Source organism: Lutra lutra, chromosome 15, assembly GCF_902655055.1.
Source record: "Lutra lutra chromosome 15, mLutLut1.2, whole genome shotgun sequence".
Lineage (NCBI taxonomy): Eukaryota > Metazoa > Chordata > Mammalia > Carnivora > Mustelidae > Lutra > Lutra lutra.
This window is the reverse complement of record NC_062292.1, coordinates 45,999,938-46,017,168: the sequence shown is the minus strand read 5'-3', so window position 1 is coordinate 46,017,168 and position 17,231 is coordinate 45,999,938. Positions and strand designations below refer to the sequence as shown.

At 34.1% G+C, this 17,231-nt stretch overlaps 1 protein-coding gene across 9 annotated transcripts in view; it reads right to left on the bottom strand.

Annotated features, from left to right (window-relative positions):
* The window catches only part of KCNT2 (potassium sodium-activated channel subfamily T member 2), a 348,859-nt gene that overhangs the window by 33,813 nt on the left and 297,815 nt on the right, over nt 1–17,231 (bottom strand). For 5 of the 9 annotated variants that reach the window (XM_047705388.1, XM_047705393.1, XM_047705394.1 and 2 more), the window contains 3 exons: nt 16,590–16,718; nt 9,104–9,124; nt 6,212–6,262 (listed from right to left, as the gene is read on the bottom strand). In XM_047705388.1, the coding sequence (XP_047561344.1) occupies nt 6,212–6,262; nt 9,104–9,124; nt 16,590–16,718 (201 nt within the window). The remainder of the gene's footprint in view (nt 1–6,211; nt 6,263–9,103; nt 9,125–16,589; nt 16,719–17,231) is intronic. The other 4 variants (XM_047705390.1, XM_047705395.1, XM_047705389.1 and 1 more) reach the window with 3 other exon arrangements.

The following is a 17,231-nucleotide window of genomic DNA, read 5'->3' as shown; positions in this document are numbered from 1 at the left end:
GAGTCCTGGGATTGAGCCCCACATTGGGCTCTCTGCTCAGCGGGGAGCCTGCTTCCTCCTCTCTCTCTGCCTGCCTCTCTGCCTACTTGTGATCTCTGTCTGTCAAATAAATAAATAAAATCTTTAAAAACAAAAAAAGACAAAAAGATAAAAGGAAGCTGATTGGCTTTGTGCTTCTGCAACATTTGTTCCAAGTTTTAATATCTCCTGAACTGTACCAACTGGCAAACTTTTAGGGCTCCTTTTTATTTTTTAATTTGGGTGGGGTTCACATTACAGTTATGACTAGAGATTCCAATAACTTAAAGTGCTATAAATATGGAGATTGCAATAAAATTAAGGTGATCTCTATACTCTTAGGGAGGTAATCAGATATAAAATAAAAACACGTAAGTATATCTCATCTTAACCATCAGAACTATCGCCCTGCCTAAATCCCCCATGGTTATAACACCCATTGTCCTACAATATCCCCTAGTAGACACTGTACACACTAATCCAATGAATAGTAAGTGAAAATTAAATGAAATAAAATCCTTGCCACTTACAACTGCTTTGTATGTCCAATGTAAATAGTTAATAAGGCCTTCAAGGATTGAACAGGGCTTTCAAGGATTAAAACCAATTATAAGAACTATGCAGAGAAGAGATGATAATCACCACTGCTTCTCCATTTCACAGTCCATTTGACCTGTTCTTAAACCTGGAAAGAATGAATGGAACCCCACAGTAGATTATCCCAACCTTAATGCCATGTTGCCAAGTATTAGGGTGCAATACCAGTATTAGTGAAATTATTGACTCCAATCAGCAATTGATAAGTACTTTACAGTCATAGACTTGACTTACATACTCTATTTCATGCCTATTTTGACAGCCTCTCAAGCAATTTCACCTTTGAAGGAACACAAATACTTCTTTACCTTGCTACACATAGGATACCTTAAACCCCTTGCAAACACACTCAGTCTTTGCAGGCAAGATCTTTACTGCATCCAACTTCCTCCAGGAATGGAAGTATAGTATGACTTTATATTGATGATATCTCTTACAAGGGGATTTATTTGACACACTCATTCAGGACATACAAAAATTCTCAAAGAAGAACACAAAAAGGGATGGGCCATTGTTTTACACAAAATGCAAGTTTCCTTCAACTTAGTAAAATTTCTGGACATTATTTGTTCAGTCAAGGGATGTTCCAACTCTGATACTGTCAAGAAATAGTTATTGATCTAATAGTCCCAACAATATTAAAACAAATTTACATCTCTTAGTCTTTTGGGTTCTGGAAGCAGCATATTCCTCATTTACAAATTTTTAAAGCCCATTTACACTGCTACTTTCAAACTGGCCCACACAGAATGAGTTACAACAAAAGAATCTAGATTCTCTCCAAATAGCAATGCAGCCATCAATTACATTAGTTTCCCCCTTCTTCCTCCAGATTCCTTTTCTGTAGTTCCTCCTCTAGTATTCCTGGAAACTATGAACTACTCACAATGACCAAACTGCCCATAGGCTTTCAATGCAAGAAACTGTCCACCTTGGTCATATGCTATACATTATGGGAAAAGGAATTACAAGGCAGGTGTCCTTAAACATCTACATAAAAATTACAAGTAAAATAGTACCTAGGTGCCAAAATTAGTGACAGAAGATGTATAAATAAAATCATAAAAGTTTGAACAGGATTTTTTGAAAGGATTGCTCTGTGTTGAGGATACCTATGACTGAGTTCAATAAACAGAACTGAGCAGTTGTGTGAAGCACTGTCCAAGGTATGTGGGATACAATAATGGAAAGATACATGTGCTTTAGAGATAACTCCTTAATTTTAACTTTTATAGCTCACTATCCTCAGTTGGGAAAGTAGAAGAAAAATGAGAAGTTAAGACTGGAAAAATTGACTTTAGAAAAATTGACTATCATGGAGGCGAAGAAGTATTTCATGGTTTAGAATGGGCATTAAATATTATCAAATAGTTCTTACTACAGCTTTTTGCCCTCTAATATACATAACATAAATAGTATCTATTGTTATGGAGACACCAAGGAAGAAGAAGAGAAGTAATAAAAGGTCTTGGCTTATTTAGGACCATAGCATTACCCATGATGGGAGCTTTTATTTTTCACACTTATTTATTTACTTTAGAGAGAAAGAGACAGAGAGAGAGGGGTGGGGGAGGGACAGAGGGAGAGGGAGGGAGAGACTCTCAAGTAGACTCCCCCTGAGTTTGGAGCCAGACAGAGGAATTGAGCTTATGACCCTTAGATTATTGGAGCCAAAATCAAAAGTCAGACACAACCAACTAAGCCACCCAGGCAGCCCTGTGATGGGAGATTTTTTTAATTCAGGTTATACATCTTTCAATCATAGTTATGTTATAGAGGTTACTGGTAATCCTGAGAAATGAATTTTCTAAATAGTAATTTGCAATATTTAAGGGTTAATATTTCTCTAAAGTATAACATAACTCTTTTGAGTTGTAATATTCAGAAATGAATTTCAAGTATTTAATGAAATTGCCTTAATTATGTCATGTTTCTATGACAATGCTACTAACCAATGTCACTAACACCATTTTTTTCATTGTTTTTCTTGTGAAGTCAATGTCCACCTTCTTTCATTGTGTAGTAGTGAAATGTTTTTTATGTTCTCTGAAGATATAACCTTTTTTTCTTCTTCTCAAAATAATGCTGAAGTCTTTTTTTAAGGTGGAGTGATAATATCAGCATCAGAATTGTTATTATTGTACATTTTGTAATTACTTTTTTTTTAGGTGTCAAGATACTTTTTTACTCTTCTTATAGTTAATTTTGTCTGTTGTAATCCATACACTGATGTGTGTCTAATAGATCAGAATAAAAGTCTGGCCCAAATTTAGACTGATTTCATCATCATTAATTTGTGGTTTATAAGGAAACTAAAAAGTGGTTTTCCTTAAGCAATTCATTCATTTTATGTCTAGAAATAACGACATATAAGAACATATTTGCCTTACATAAAACACCCTTTTGGGTTGTCTATGTTTAGGTTTTCTTATATATACATACTTATATATGTGTGTATAAAGAATAGTTTATATACCTGAATAGCTTTAAACTGTAAAACCGACTTACAACAAGCAAATAATCAATAGAAGAGCACTGAATAACCACAGAGGCTTAACAGGCCCAGAAAGGTAAAAGGTTTATGTTATTAAAATCATACTTTCATTGCCAGTTTTGTTCCTCTTCACAGTTCAGTTTTGTTTTGTTTTAAATTTTATTTTTTTTTTCAGTGTTCCAAGATTCATTGTTTATGCACCTCACCAACCGCTCCATGCAATAGGTGCCCTTCATAATACCCACCTCTAGGCTCACCCAACCCCCCACTCCCCTCCCTCCAAAACCCTCAGTTTGTTTCTCAGAGTCCACAGTCTCTCATGGTTTGTCCCCCAGTTTTTCCATCATTTTCCAGAATTACAGGAATACACAGCCTAAGGCAATGTTTTCAACTATGGGTATACATGTATGAGGCAGATCCTACACACTGTAGGGTAAGTCAGGGACGGTATCATTCTATCATCTCCAGTATTTTACATTCCAGAAAAAAATGACCTAAGCATACGAGTTTATGGAAAACTATTACTGTGATTCTAATAGGCATATAGCACAATTTTGCCATGCTCCATTTTAAACACACACATACCACACACACACACACACACACACACACACACACACACACACACACCTCTTTTCTGTTGAGAACTACTTCCCTAAAGCATATGCAGTTATGGATAAATGAGCTTGTGGAAAGAAAATTTCTATGCTATATGTAATGTCTTAATTAAAGAACAAACACAATGTAAGACTTGGAACTATAAATATGCAATTTCATCTTTAAGAACCTATACAAAACAATATTATTGGTCTAAGTATACTGTTGCTTGCACATCACCGCTCCTTTAAAAAGACCTAGATGACCCAAATCAACTTTATAATTTTCCATTTGGTTCTGATTATTTTGTAGACTTTAGCAGCCATTCAACAAGGAGCTGTGAATGAAGGCTTAATTTACTTCCTACGGCAATGCAAAGTGAAGGAATGATCTCCACGCAACTTAAGATGTTAAGTGGACAGAAAGCCATGACTATGCAGTTAAATTAAATCAAACAGATTGGATGCATTTAAACAGCTTCTTGCTAATAAGTATGCCATTGAGATTCTAATTAAGTTAGAGTAAGTAAAAAATGCAAGTAAGAAATGTTTTCCTGGGGATGGAAATGCACAAGATAAGGATCAGAGCCAGAAAATTTTATTTATTTTATTTTATTTTATTTTATTTAAAGATTTTATTTATTTATTTGACAGAGAAAGAGATCACAAGTAGGTAGAGAGGCAGGCAGAGACAGAGAAGTAAGCAGGCTCTCCGCTGAGCAGAGAGCCCGAAGTGGGACTCGATCCCAGGACCCTGGGATCATGACCTGAGCTGAGGCAGAGGCTTAATCCACTGAGCCACCCAGGCGCCCCAGAAAATATTTTAAAAGAATTGTAAAATAAGGTAAGAAAAAAGATTCAAGAGTAAAATTTCTGTAAGAAAGTGAAAGAAAATGACAAATGAGCTCAGACTTATGGAGTGTGTGTGTTTGTGTGTAAAATAGAGTGCATTTGAGGTTAGTGGATATACCTATGTTTGACCAATGTCACAAGGTATTTATTCAAATTACAAGAATCATACTATTATATTATTTATAAATATAAGTGTATTGAAACAAATGTTTTCTAAGGGAATACCATCCAATCAAAATTATATAGCACAGAAAATTAATGAAATAGGATCTATGTTACTCCCTGTAGTTTGCCCCAGAATTGTTTGCCATTAGCTATCTGTGAACAATTAACACATATTTGCCCCTTTTTATGATCTATGAAGTGATAGGGGTGCCTAGGTGGCTCAGCCATTAAGCGTCTACCTTCGGCTCAGGTCATGATCCCAGGGTTTTGGGACTGAGCCCCGCATCAGGTTCCCTGCTCAGCGGAGCTCAACTCCCCTTGCTTCTTGTGTTCCCTCTCTCACTGTCTCTCTCTGGCAACTAATAAATAAAATCTTGAAAAAAAAAAAAAGGATTTGTGAAGTGGTAATTATATGTTCCCTATTTTGTCTTTACTTTGCTATGTGTTGAGAATAGACCATTTTACACACAGGTAGTAAAAGGAAGAGCCAACATTTAAACCTAGATCATCTGGTACCAAGTCCATTGCTCATTTGGTCAGGCAGAATAATTGAATAAATGATTTGTACCAGGAACAGGGACAGAAGGAGCATCAATAAAGAATGGCCAGTATATAGAGTAGTTTAAAATCCAGCAACAAGAAATTTGACTTGATATAGTAGGCATCAAACACCCACTATATGCATCATGCATCATGTGAACAAAGTAAGGAATATGGTCATTAATCTGTCTGTTCTATGTAAAATATTGAAGGGAAGAGAATTTAGATATAGTAAATGCACGAAGATGTACTTAAATTCAAGAATAGGCGTGAAATTCTGATGTTAGCTTTCTGAGAAATCTTTCTTGTATGTTTACTGATGCATTCCAAACATCTAGGTGGGTGCATTTGATGGCTAGTGGTGCTCGATAAATATTTATAGCTCTAGTAGATAATAAAATAGAGAGGATCTGGCAGAAAATGAGTATGTTCTTCATCTTTAAAACTTAGAAGGACAGAAAACACAAACTTGCTATCTATCAACATAGAGGTGATAATTGAGACCACAAGACATAGCAACTGTTCTGAGATCAAGTGTAGAAAAAGACCGAAAGACTACAAAACACAACTTCAGTAAATGCCTGGTTAGTGTTCAAGTGTCATTTCCCATGTTGATTCTCAACCAAAGCATCTGAGGATCTCAAAACAGATGGTGGAAGAGAGATGTAGTTCAGAAATCAGTAGAGGCTGCTACAGTGAGAACTCGTGATTAAAAGAATCTCTGGTGTCAGATAGCGATAAATTCTAAAAACCACGTCTGTGGCTTCCAAAGTTTTTGGTATTGGTCAAGTTAACTTGTCTACATCTCTGCTTATTTCAAAACAAGAATAATATTGTCCGCCATATTGGCTTCTGGTGAGGATTACATGAAATAATAGAGTGCTGAGCATTGTGCAGGGATCAAGCTTAAGGCTCTGGGTGAGACTGATTGCAATGAAGCTTAGCCTACCTTCAGGTGGTTAACGGAGTACTTTCTGGAAACTAAAGATGAAGTCCAGTCCTAGAAGGGAGACAAAGGCAGATTGCTGCAGCTACTTGGGGTCTTGGGCTCCATAGCCAATCCCAGGGACAATGGGTTAGGGAGAAGCCTTCAGATGAAGATCACATTGGCACCATCTAGAAATGAGCTGTTATAGGCAGAAACTGAACAGTAGAAAGAAGGGGGAAAGTTTAAGAAATAAATCAATAGAAACAGGTAAAATAGGTAAAGAAAGTAACTCATAATATGAAAACTGAGGAAAAGAGAATTTTAAGATGTAGGAGGTAATGAACCCTACTAAAGATTATATGATATTTAAACAAATAAAAACTAATTTAAAATGCCAAGGATTTTGGCTTAAAGATTTCAACTGACTGAAGAACAGGTAAGTATAGCAGTGGAGAAAAAACTGTTGAGGACACTGATAAGGAATAAAATTGACAGCATATATGAACTTTTCTCAGAGTTAACAAGAGTAAGATAAGAAAAAAAAAAAAAGAATAATGGGGGTCCTGACTGCAAAGCATGCAACTCTTGACCTTGGGGTCATGAGTTCAAGCTCCCCAGTGGGTATAGCAATTACTTAAAAATAAAAAAAAAAATCTTTAAAAAAGGAAAAGTAGGAGAAAAAGGAAATCTTTTCTTGAGAACTGGGGAAAGGTGTATATTCAAAGGTAAAAGGAGAGAGTTGATGGAGAGGGAAAAAAAAAATAAAACCAAAACTAGAACTGGAAAGGATGGAAATTGTTGTAGAAACAATTGGAATTACAAAGATAAATGTCTTCATATCCAAACTGCAATTAGAGGTTTTTCTTTTCTTCACAAAAAGGATTGTAAGAAAGGTTCTTATATTGGAAAACTTAAATTTCTCAGTAAATTAGAGGGGAGGCACTTCATTTACACAGGGAACCGAATGAAAGATGTGGAGACCTAAAATAATAACTATAAGAAAGAAATCAATTAGTGGGAAAATTTCTAAGAGTCACTTGCAATTGGCTGCCATGATTCAGAAGTGAGCCAAATTTTGCCTTCCTGCATCTGAGATGGTAAGTTAGAGACAAGAGGTGACAGGGACGTGTAACAGCTGAATAAAAGCAAAGAACATTTGAATCAACACATAGAACTGCAACATAGCCAAACTTACATCTAAAAGTTTCACTCCACTTCCCAACGTAAAGCTATAAAGTTTTTAATCAAATGAAAATTCTGTTCTTTCTGGAGCATAGAGTGAACCCCAGCAAGTGTTTCTACCACTGTGGACCAGGTCCGGACTTATACCTGAGAATCCCTTTGGGAAAGACAAGGTGAAGTAACTTTGCTTGTGACATGTTACTAAAATATTTTATGGAAAAAACGCATGCCAATTCAAGGCACTTGAGGTTGTATTTGTGCAGCTGGTCAACTCAAATGCTGGTATAAATTAAAAGTTTAGAAATATATTTTGATTTCATTATAAAAGATGTTCTAAAAAAACAACAATAAAACTCTAAAATAAATTTTTCAAAATCAGTATGTACCAGGGATATGTTCTGTTTTGATCTAAAATTTTAATTTCCTCAACCTGTAGGCACCCAGGGTAGCTAAAACCCCTAAGCAGCTTCGTGCCAAACAAGCATTACATTTCCAGTGTGGACCATGATGTGAAATAGGTCAGAAAGTGCTTCTCTAAAGCTTTATTCATGCAGTCCAAAGGGAAACTTCCTTGGTGAATATTTAGTAAATTCTGAAGGATTCAAGATATAATAAAACAAAATAATATATTGAAAAATATAATAGATGTATAGCCCATAAAACAATAACTAAATAATTTAAGATGTTTAAAATAATTTAATGAACAAAATTTGTATTTATTATATGGATTCAAATCTATGAGGTAGGCAACAGCCATTACATCAAAAATGTGGGTATTATGGATATAGAATTTTTCTCCAAAATCCAACAAGCTCATAAAAAGACCTGTACTTTTCTTTTTCTTTTCTTTTTCTTTTTTTTTTTAAATTTTATTTTTCTTAAATCGAAGTGTACTTTTAGATGGCAACTTTGGTACATAAGCTTTCTGCTTAATGGGTTAAATTCTACGATTGCTTTGACATTCAAAATGCAATTTTTAAAGTGTTTATATTTGTAATAGTTTCATCAATTATATTTATGCTTGGGAGTCTGTGTTAAGTGCTAAGAACATAATGACAATTATTTATCATGGTTTATATGAAGAAAATGGAAAATAAGATTAAAAATACAAATCTCATGAAGATAATATCATGGTTTCAGAAATATAATGTGTGTATACACACACAATATATTGTTAAGGATTTTATTTTTATTGTAACAAATCAATTATTAACCCAGGTCAATGTTATTAAACACTAAACTGACAGCTTCTTCATGACAATAAATTCAATGCTAAAAAGTGTGCTAGAGAAAGCACAAATCCTATTGTTCCTAGACCCCTTTCTAGGAGGACCAGCTTATATAGGAAGCGTAGGAAAAGATATGTGTCATATCACCTGACTGCCAGCCCTTTTTTAGTCTCAGCTGATTTCATTGAAGGTGGGTACCCCACTCAAGGACAGACAGAAAATACACAGCCAGTAAGTGACTAGCAGCAAGTAACAATCAAACATATGATTGGACTAATATACAAACATAATGTGAAGACAAACAGGTAAAATGAACTTGCAATATTATTGGGAAAATATAGACATGCTAACTTGAAAATAGAGTATTTATAACACTTCAGCTTAATTAATTTGTTTTATTTTAACATCTGAAGTACTGAATTTAATTGTTAATACTCTTTCCCTTTAAAAGCATTGAATTTACATATTAAACTATTTGAGGCAAGGGAGACAAAATACTTACTTGTGATGCTATTTCTCGAGACTGACACAAAGGGAGGAAAAAAGAAACACACAAAATACAGTTTAAACAATGACTAAATACATACATGAAACAGTCAGCAACAAGGACAAAATACGACAAGTCCCCATTTAACACTTATAATACAATTAGGTGTTTCATTATTTATTACAGGGCTTCTGAATAAAATTAGATAAGGAAGAAGTTGTTATTTTAAAAGTCTAGCAGAAAGTTCCTGTTAGATTATTTTTTGTCTGTTTAGTAAAATTGTCTCTGAAGGTTTTGATAGAAAGAAAAAATAGTACTGGTAGGGAAAATAAAACAATTGATAGGAGCTTATAAAGTTCATGAGAGAATATTTGACATAATTATTGGCATTCAATAACCATTATTGGCATTAATATTTGTACTGTGCTAAAATTTGGATCGCATATAAAATTTAATACTCACAAAAATTTAATACTTTTAAATTTAGATATTGTCAGAAGACATAAATTTGTTTATAGATATATTCTGAGCTCTCACATTGGCTGTAAAGTCTAAAATTTGACCTTCCCAGTCACCATATAACCCTTAAATATTGAAAGGCAATACAAATCATGCTACCTTAGTCTTTAATTCTAAGGACTAATATTCTATTCATTTTTCAATAGGTAGAAATAAAATTTTCAGTTACATTCTTTGGTGTAACATAACTCAAATCTAACAAATTATCTAGCTCTCTATTTATACAAATATAAAAAACACATAATAAACATTTGATTATAGGATCCTTAAAACTGTTTATCTCAGGATTCTTAAAACATGGCCCAAGAGAATAATAACATTGCTTGAGTGAATAATGGCAGAGAATGGGCAGCTAGAATTTCAAAACTATCCTATCTTAATCCTTATTAAAATAATTTTATTAACGTGATTTTGTAAAAAGATAAACTTACTTCAGTAATACATTTAAAAAGACTATGTTCCAGTTTAATAGTAAAGAGTTAATGATTGGTAGATGGGACAATGATTATTTCATTATATCACATGCTTTAAAGTTTTAGGATTTACTATTACGAAAGTAACCAACAATCACAGTAACATATTCCACAAATTTACTGTGCACATTGAAAAGATGTTGGTACTTTAACATGCTTTTAAATGATCTCTAATTTCTAGTAAAATTCTCAGCGGTTATAGAACACTTCAAGCAAATGTAACTTTCAATACACTGGAAAACTGGAGGTAAATACAGTTCCACATTTTCTTACCAAAAAACCATAGGAACAAATATACTTATTAATTTAGAATTTATCAGATTTTGGAAAAACAGTATTATACCATATACTGTATGGTAGTCAACGTCCCTAGTGGGTCTCGGGTAGCAGCATTTCATAATTAAAAATAATAATATATCTGCAACAAAAAGTTAGAATATTCACTTTAAGTGGAGTAATATTAAAATTTCACATATAAAATGAGGTGAAATAAATTAGTGAGCTTTTTGGATTTCAGAACTGTGGATAAAGGACTATGACAGAAGTATAGTTCCTCTTTGTTATCAAGGGCAGCATGAGTCCCCACGCCTCCATCACTTTGAACCAGGAGATTCTGATGTTTATTTTTTGTTTATTTTTTATTTTTTATTCTAATGTTTACAAAGATTTTCTTAAACTGACATATATAGATGCTGGTAGAAGCTATGGGAAGGTGATATACAACCAGGTAAAAAGGGATAGGACCCAGCTGTACCCTACTATCCAGCTATATCCATGGACCTTTTTTTTTTTTTTAATTTATTTATTTGACAGAGACACAGCGAGAGAGGGAATACAAGCAGAGGGAGTGGGAGGGGGAGAAGCAGGCTTCCTGCTGAGCAGGAAGCCTGACGTGGGGCTAGATCCCTGGACCCTGGGATCATGACCTGAGCCAAAGACAGCTGCTTAACCACTGAGCCACCCAGGGGCCCTTCCATGGACTGATTTTGAGTCACTGTATGCAACTCCACTTTATTCCTTATGTTTGTATGAATTCTCCTTCCATCAATATTCAGGCCACTGAAAAACTGAGATTATATTTCCAGGTCTTTGGTACATTTTATAATTTCAATTATAAATACTCTTTACTATCATCTGTCCTCTCAAAGGTGTCTGCCCAAAGCATTTAGTGTTTCCCCTACTCCCACAGACAAAGCTAAATAACTTTTTTTCTATACGTAGACCGTGAGAAGACACTGAAGACAGACTAGAAAATGATGCGGCATGAAATCCTGCATCGGCCTTTAAATTGTATTTTTTTAAACTCCATGAAATAAAGGAACAAGGCCTAGTTTTTACCTGTGTTTATTCCTACCACGTTCTGATATGAAATGTCGGCACTTAATAAAAAAATTATCCAGAATAGGACAGATTTTAATACTTGAAATGTAATCTGAAAAAAATGATCAATGTCTAATGCAACTACCATATGACTATAAATCTATTAGTTGTTTTTATTAGCTACAAATACATTGTGATGTCAGAAAATGTTACGATTTGTTTTGAAAAATAGAGGCATCTAACATAATCATTTTTATTTCCCTAGGACACATCTACTTTTATCTCTTTCAGCTGGTTATGTAAGTCTTTATCTTGGTTTCTCTGTAATAGGTTTAATTTAATTTTATTTTTTTCAGTTTCTGCTTTCATCTATTCATTTCACACTCTGGAAGAAAAGAAATTAATCTTTTCTACCTGTTCCAGTACCTTTGCCATCTCTCATCATTTCAAAATTGTTCAAGTGTAATTCTGGTTAGATCAAAATTGAGGACATACTATGACTACGTACAATTTACAGATGATCTATACAGGAAACATGGCTACTATTCACTTCTTTCATAAATGTTTTTGTTGGTGATAATATATTCCTGAAGTTAATAACTTTGTTATTTTTATAATTGCTTAATTATACCTGTACTTAATTCACCCTGAGATCTCTGGCAACTGTCTAATCTTTCCTTAAGACATTGAGATATGCAAGATACTCTATAGATTTCATCTTCCTGAACAAATCTCTCTGAAACCTTCTAACCCATTCCAGGTTACCCTGATGTCTGAGGGTCTTTTCATTGCCATCGTAGGGATTTCCTTAGCTTCATATTTGTTGCCTGGGTTCCATAAAGTGTCTGGTTTCCTCCATACCATGATTCCTTTTTCAGTGTATTCATTCTTTTTGGTGGGAGTAGTTTCCTCAGAAAGCAGGCATGGTAGAGCGTTTTTGGAGGCAATGCTGAAATATGATTTATCTTACTCTTACACAAGTTTGATAGGTTTGGCTGAATGTAGAATTATAGTTAGGAAATATTTCCTCAAGATCTCGAGGGCATTGCTCCATTGTCTTTTGGCTTACAGTGTTGCTGTTGAAAAATCCCAAATATATTTTGCATGTGATCTATCCCTGCCCTCTTCCTCCTGTATCTTCTCCTTTCCTTCAATATTCTGAAATACTATGATGCTGTGTCTTGATGTGAGTCTGTTTTAATTCATTATAGTGGGCACTTGGTGACCCTTCCCCTTTGGAAATTAACACACTACTATTCTGGGATTATTCTTAAATTATTACACTGATATTTTGATGCATTCCTTCTCCATGGAAGTGTTATCATTCAGACCTTAGACCTCCTGGACTAATTATATTAGTCCTCTAATCTTATCTTTTCTTTACTGTTCCATGTTTGAATTTCTGCTCTAGCTTCTTGGTGATTTCCTCAAATTTATGATATGAACTTCTTTTTACCTCTGCTATCATATTTTCAATTCCCAAGGTTTTCTTTTTCCTAAATGCTCTTTCAATAATTTAGTTTCCTGGGGCACCTGGGTGGCTCAGTTGGTGGAGCAACCAATTTGATACTGGCTCACGTCATGATCTCAGGGTGGTGAGATCAAGCCCCACATGGGGCTCTTCATTGGGCACAGAGCCTGCTTGGGATTCTCTCTCCTTTCCCTCTGCCCCCTCACCTCCTTCCTCTCTCTAACAAAAAAAAATTAAAAAGATAAAAATTCAGTTTCCTGTTCATCTTTCATCCTTGCAATATCTTATTTTTTCTAATAATTTTAATTATAGTTTTTCAGTATATAACTTTACTAATATATATATATGACATATAATTTTCAAATATAAAATCCAGAGATATTTAGTAAACTTACCAAGTTGTATAATCATCACCATAAATCAGTTTTAGAATATTTCTAATACCCCAGCAAACCCCATCATGTTCATTAGCTGGTTCCCCATTTCCTCCACCTCCCCCTCACTTAAGCAATCACTAATCTGCTTCCTCTCTGCATACATTACTTTTTATGACATTTCGTAAACATGAAATAATACCATATGTGGTCTTTTGTGTCTGCCTTCTTTCATTAAACTTAATATTTTTGGAGGTTCATCCCAGTAACAGCACATATAAGTAGTTTCTTTCTATGGATAAACAGTATTCCATTGTATGGATATACCACATTTGGCTTATCTGTTTACTAGCTGATGGACATTTAGGTTTTTCCCAAATTTTGGCTATTATGGACAATGCTACTAAGAACATTTGTATGCAAATCTTTGGGTGGATATATTTTTATTTCTTTTGGGTAAATATTTTATTTCATGTTCGAAATTGTCTTCTTCCTCAATGATCTGTGCTTTTTACGTGTTTTTTCCTTTCTGTTTACTTTCTGCCTTTGTGGTTCATTTCCCAACATAGGGAATTTTTAGTTGTCTTCTCTTACTGAAGAGTAGGGGACAAATAAAATTTACTGAAAGCTCTGGGTGAGATTCTTTTTATTGAGTTTCACGGTGATCACTGGATTACTGAATGTCCCATGTCTAATCTTTAGGTATTTCACTTAGTTTCGTCAGATTCCCTAGGGAAGATCTCTAATCTGCTGCTGAAGGGTACAGTATACAGAATGTACCTTTCACTTAGTTCTCTGAATTTAGGGTGGTGTGATTGCCCTCAACTGTCCCCTCAATCCACAGAGTATCTATGTACTCTCTCCATAGAAACGAACTTTCAATCTTTGCCTGTGTGGAGTGAGGGACAGTACCACAGCTTTATGATCTGTCAGGGGGAATGGAATCTGACAGCTATTTATGCAAGAATATGTTAGCCACTTCGATTCTAATTATTAAATGGAGTTTCTACCTCCTGAAATTTGTTGTCTTTCTTTAATTAAAGTAAGAGAAAATTAACATTGGGGGCAAAGATAAATCATCTGAATTCTACCGCTTGACTTTTCTTGAACCATCCAATATTTGAGAAAGATGATGGAATGTATGAGCCAATCTTTCATCTCATGAGAGACATTAAGGTCTTATTCTTTGTTTTTATATGATCAGGAAAAAAAAGTTTTCCTCTTCATACAAAATCCAATGTCTTTGAGTTTTTATTTAATTGATGTCCTATTTTTAAAAAAATAAAAGATCAACTTAAAGGATACTCACTTTAATGGCACTTTTGTATCTTGTAAAACTATGATTGAAGATAGATACTGTTCTTCACATTATCTAAAACCTTTTAAATAAGAAAGCCTATAATATATGTGTTCTTTTAATAACAAATCTTTCTCAAGATTAACTTTTATCCTTTCATGCATCAGACTATAATTACTATATAATTCAACAGTTCTATTTTTGCCTTTTTTACCAAGAAAGTAAAAGTAGAATTCTGGCTTAACTGTAGCACTCGGTTCATTTTAGATGTAAAATAACATTAATTTCTCTGCCTCTATTAATATATTGTGTTGTAAAAAATCTTGATGGTTTTATTTTTATCTTTAATTATTTGGGTTGCCTCAATTTTTACACAATAGGTAGAATATAAAATTTAAGTAAAAATATATGTGTCAAAAAATGAACTGTAATCAATATAGGAAGACAGGAGGTATCATCTTTATTTAACTCAGTTTCCTTTTATATTCCTAAGGATGTGTGTTTTTCATACAAGCTAGAGTTCTAGGGACTTATAAGCATTTTATTGAAGGATATTTTTTGTGATGGGAAGAACTGATCAAAATGTAATGTTAAATGCTCCGTGATGACAATACAAATACTCAATTATCCTTTCCCTACTATAATGTAAGTAGTATACAACAAAGCCCCTTAATAATATAAAATGATGACATCAATATGAACTTGACTAAGGACAGAATTTACTACATTCGAATTTGCAAAACCTATACATAAAATAAGAGAATAATAATATTCTGGTGAATGGAAACTTTCTTTGTACTTAACAAGCTCAAATAAGTGGTTAATTGCTTAGGTGTGGAAGCACTTGTCCTCTCTTAACCTTTAATCAAAAAATAGTTTTTTAGATACAGCATTTTTAAATTTTAGGCATATCTGGCCAGACTATCCTATGAAGTAACAGAGATGGCATTAAAGTTCCTTTTAGTACACCTGATCTACAGTGAAACTGCTAAAAAGCACCCAGAAGAATTGAACAATTTCCTGTAGTCCTCAATATTACTTATTTAAATGTCAAATCATAAATTTTTGGAAGCAAACAAAAAACCATTCCTTTGCTCATATGCTCTCCATAAAGCTCTTTTTTTTTTTTCTATATATGGATTCAATGATTTTAACACAAACCAGTTTCATGGCTGCATGGATTACTAAACTGCAAATAACAGATCTGAGTCTCTTAGTTGAGTTAATTTTGCATAAGACCAAAAACAGATATGGCTAACCAAAATTTTGAATAACCTTGAGATATTTGAGAAGAAAAATATTTTAAGAATATAAACCATAATTATATTAAATAATTTTATAAATATTGGTAGGATAGTGTATTTATCAAAATTTTTATTTCATGAAAGAATCTCATTTAAAAGGTGATGTTTTACCGGATATAAAAACTATTTAGACCACATAATGTGGCCAGATCAGTGTGGATGTGTTTTTAGCTGTAGGAAGTCATTGGAAATTTTGTTTCATATTAATAGATTCTAGTTTGCTTTTACAAATACTGAGCTTTCCTCTGGGAAGTTCTGGTACTACTCCTGGAGTTTTATCTTGGCTTCAGAGTAGTCTTTAATCTAGAGTTTGAGAAATGTGAATTTCAGTGCTTACTAACTTTGTTTCACTTCCTTCCAAATGTGTATATGTGAGATGAGGAGTATATGAGAAAGCTGTATGGCTTGCCCTGAAAACTGCTCTTATGAGTCAGAAGGTTACTTAAAATTAATTTGCTTCCTAACAATCTAGACATGCAAAATTCTAGACCTACAAAAGGCATTCAGAGCCCAAAGTCCACGAACTCTAGAACAGTCCCTTAGCCAAGAACATTTTGGGGAATTCTGACCTTGCTTACTTCAACAAATAGTTAAATTTTTTGCCTCTGAGAACTGACACTCTGTGTTCAGAGAGTCTTCTTTTTCATTCTCTGACTTCTTTTAGAAATCCATTTCTACGATTAGGAATGGCTATCTTCAATCAGATTCATCATTAAAACTGGAATATTTTGGTATTTCCAAACCTCAGATGTAGTAAGTTTCTGAGACTCAGTCCTGTAGATCCCAATAGGAACATCTCCAGTAGAAGAGCACAGCTTCTGGTAAAGTCTGGCATAAGTTCTGATCCACAGGTCATCCTCAGTGATTTTCATCTATTAGATACACGTATTTAAAAAAATAAATAAAAACTCAGCTTATTTTTCACTTTTTAGAGGCTAAAGGTACAAATATTTCAAAATCTCAAAATGACATTTCATAAGTGCTTATGCATGGACTGAACTTATTTATGGCACTCCACCTTAGGTTAGCCCTGGGGTTCCACAAACTTGAGAAGACCAACTACTCAATTTGTGGCAGCACGGCATTGTATTAGTTCAACATCAGTAGACAGTAGTCACTGGTAATTGAGAGACGTTGGGAAAGAGGTGTAGACTTATTTGAATGTTGCAATGACTACAGCTGCTACTGGAATTAGCAGGCAGGGTCTGCCGATGCTATAGATCTTCAAATGCAAAAGACACTCCAGCACAAAAAGAAATTGTCCATCTAAAGTCCTAATAATGCTCCTCTGGAGGAAAGGGTATAACAAAGTGAGCCCAGGGCTCCCAGACAGAGGCATAAGTACTAGTTCCTCTTCGCTGATCCCAAATCTGTATTGTTGGCAA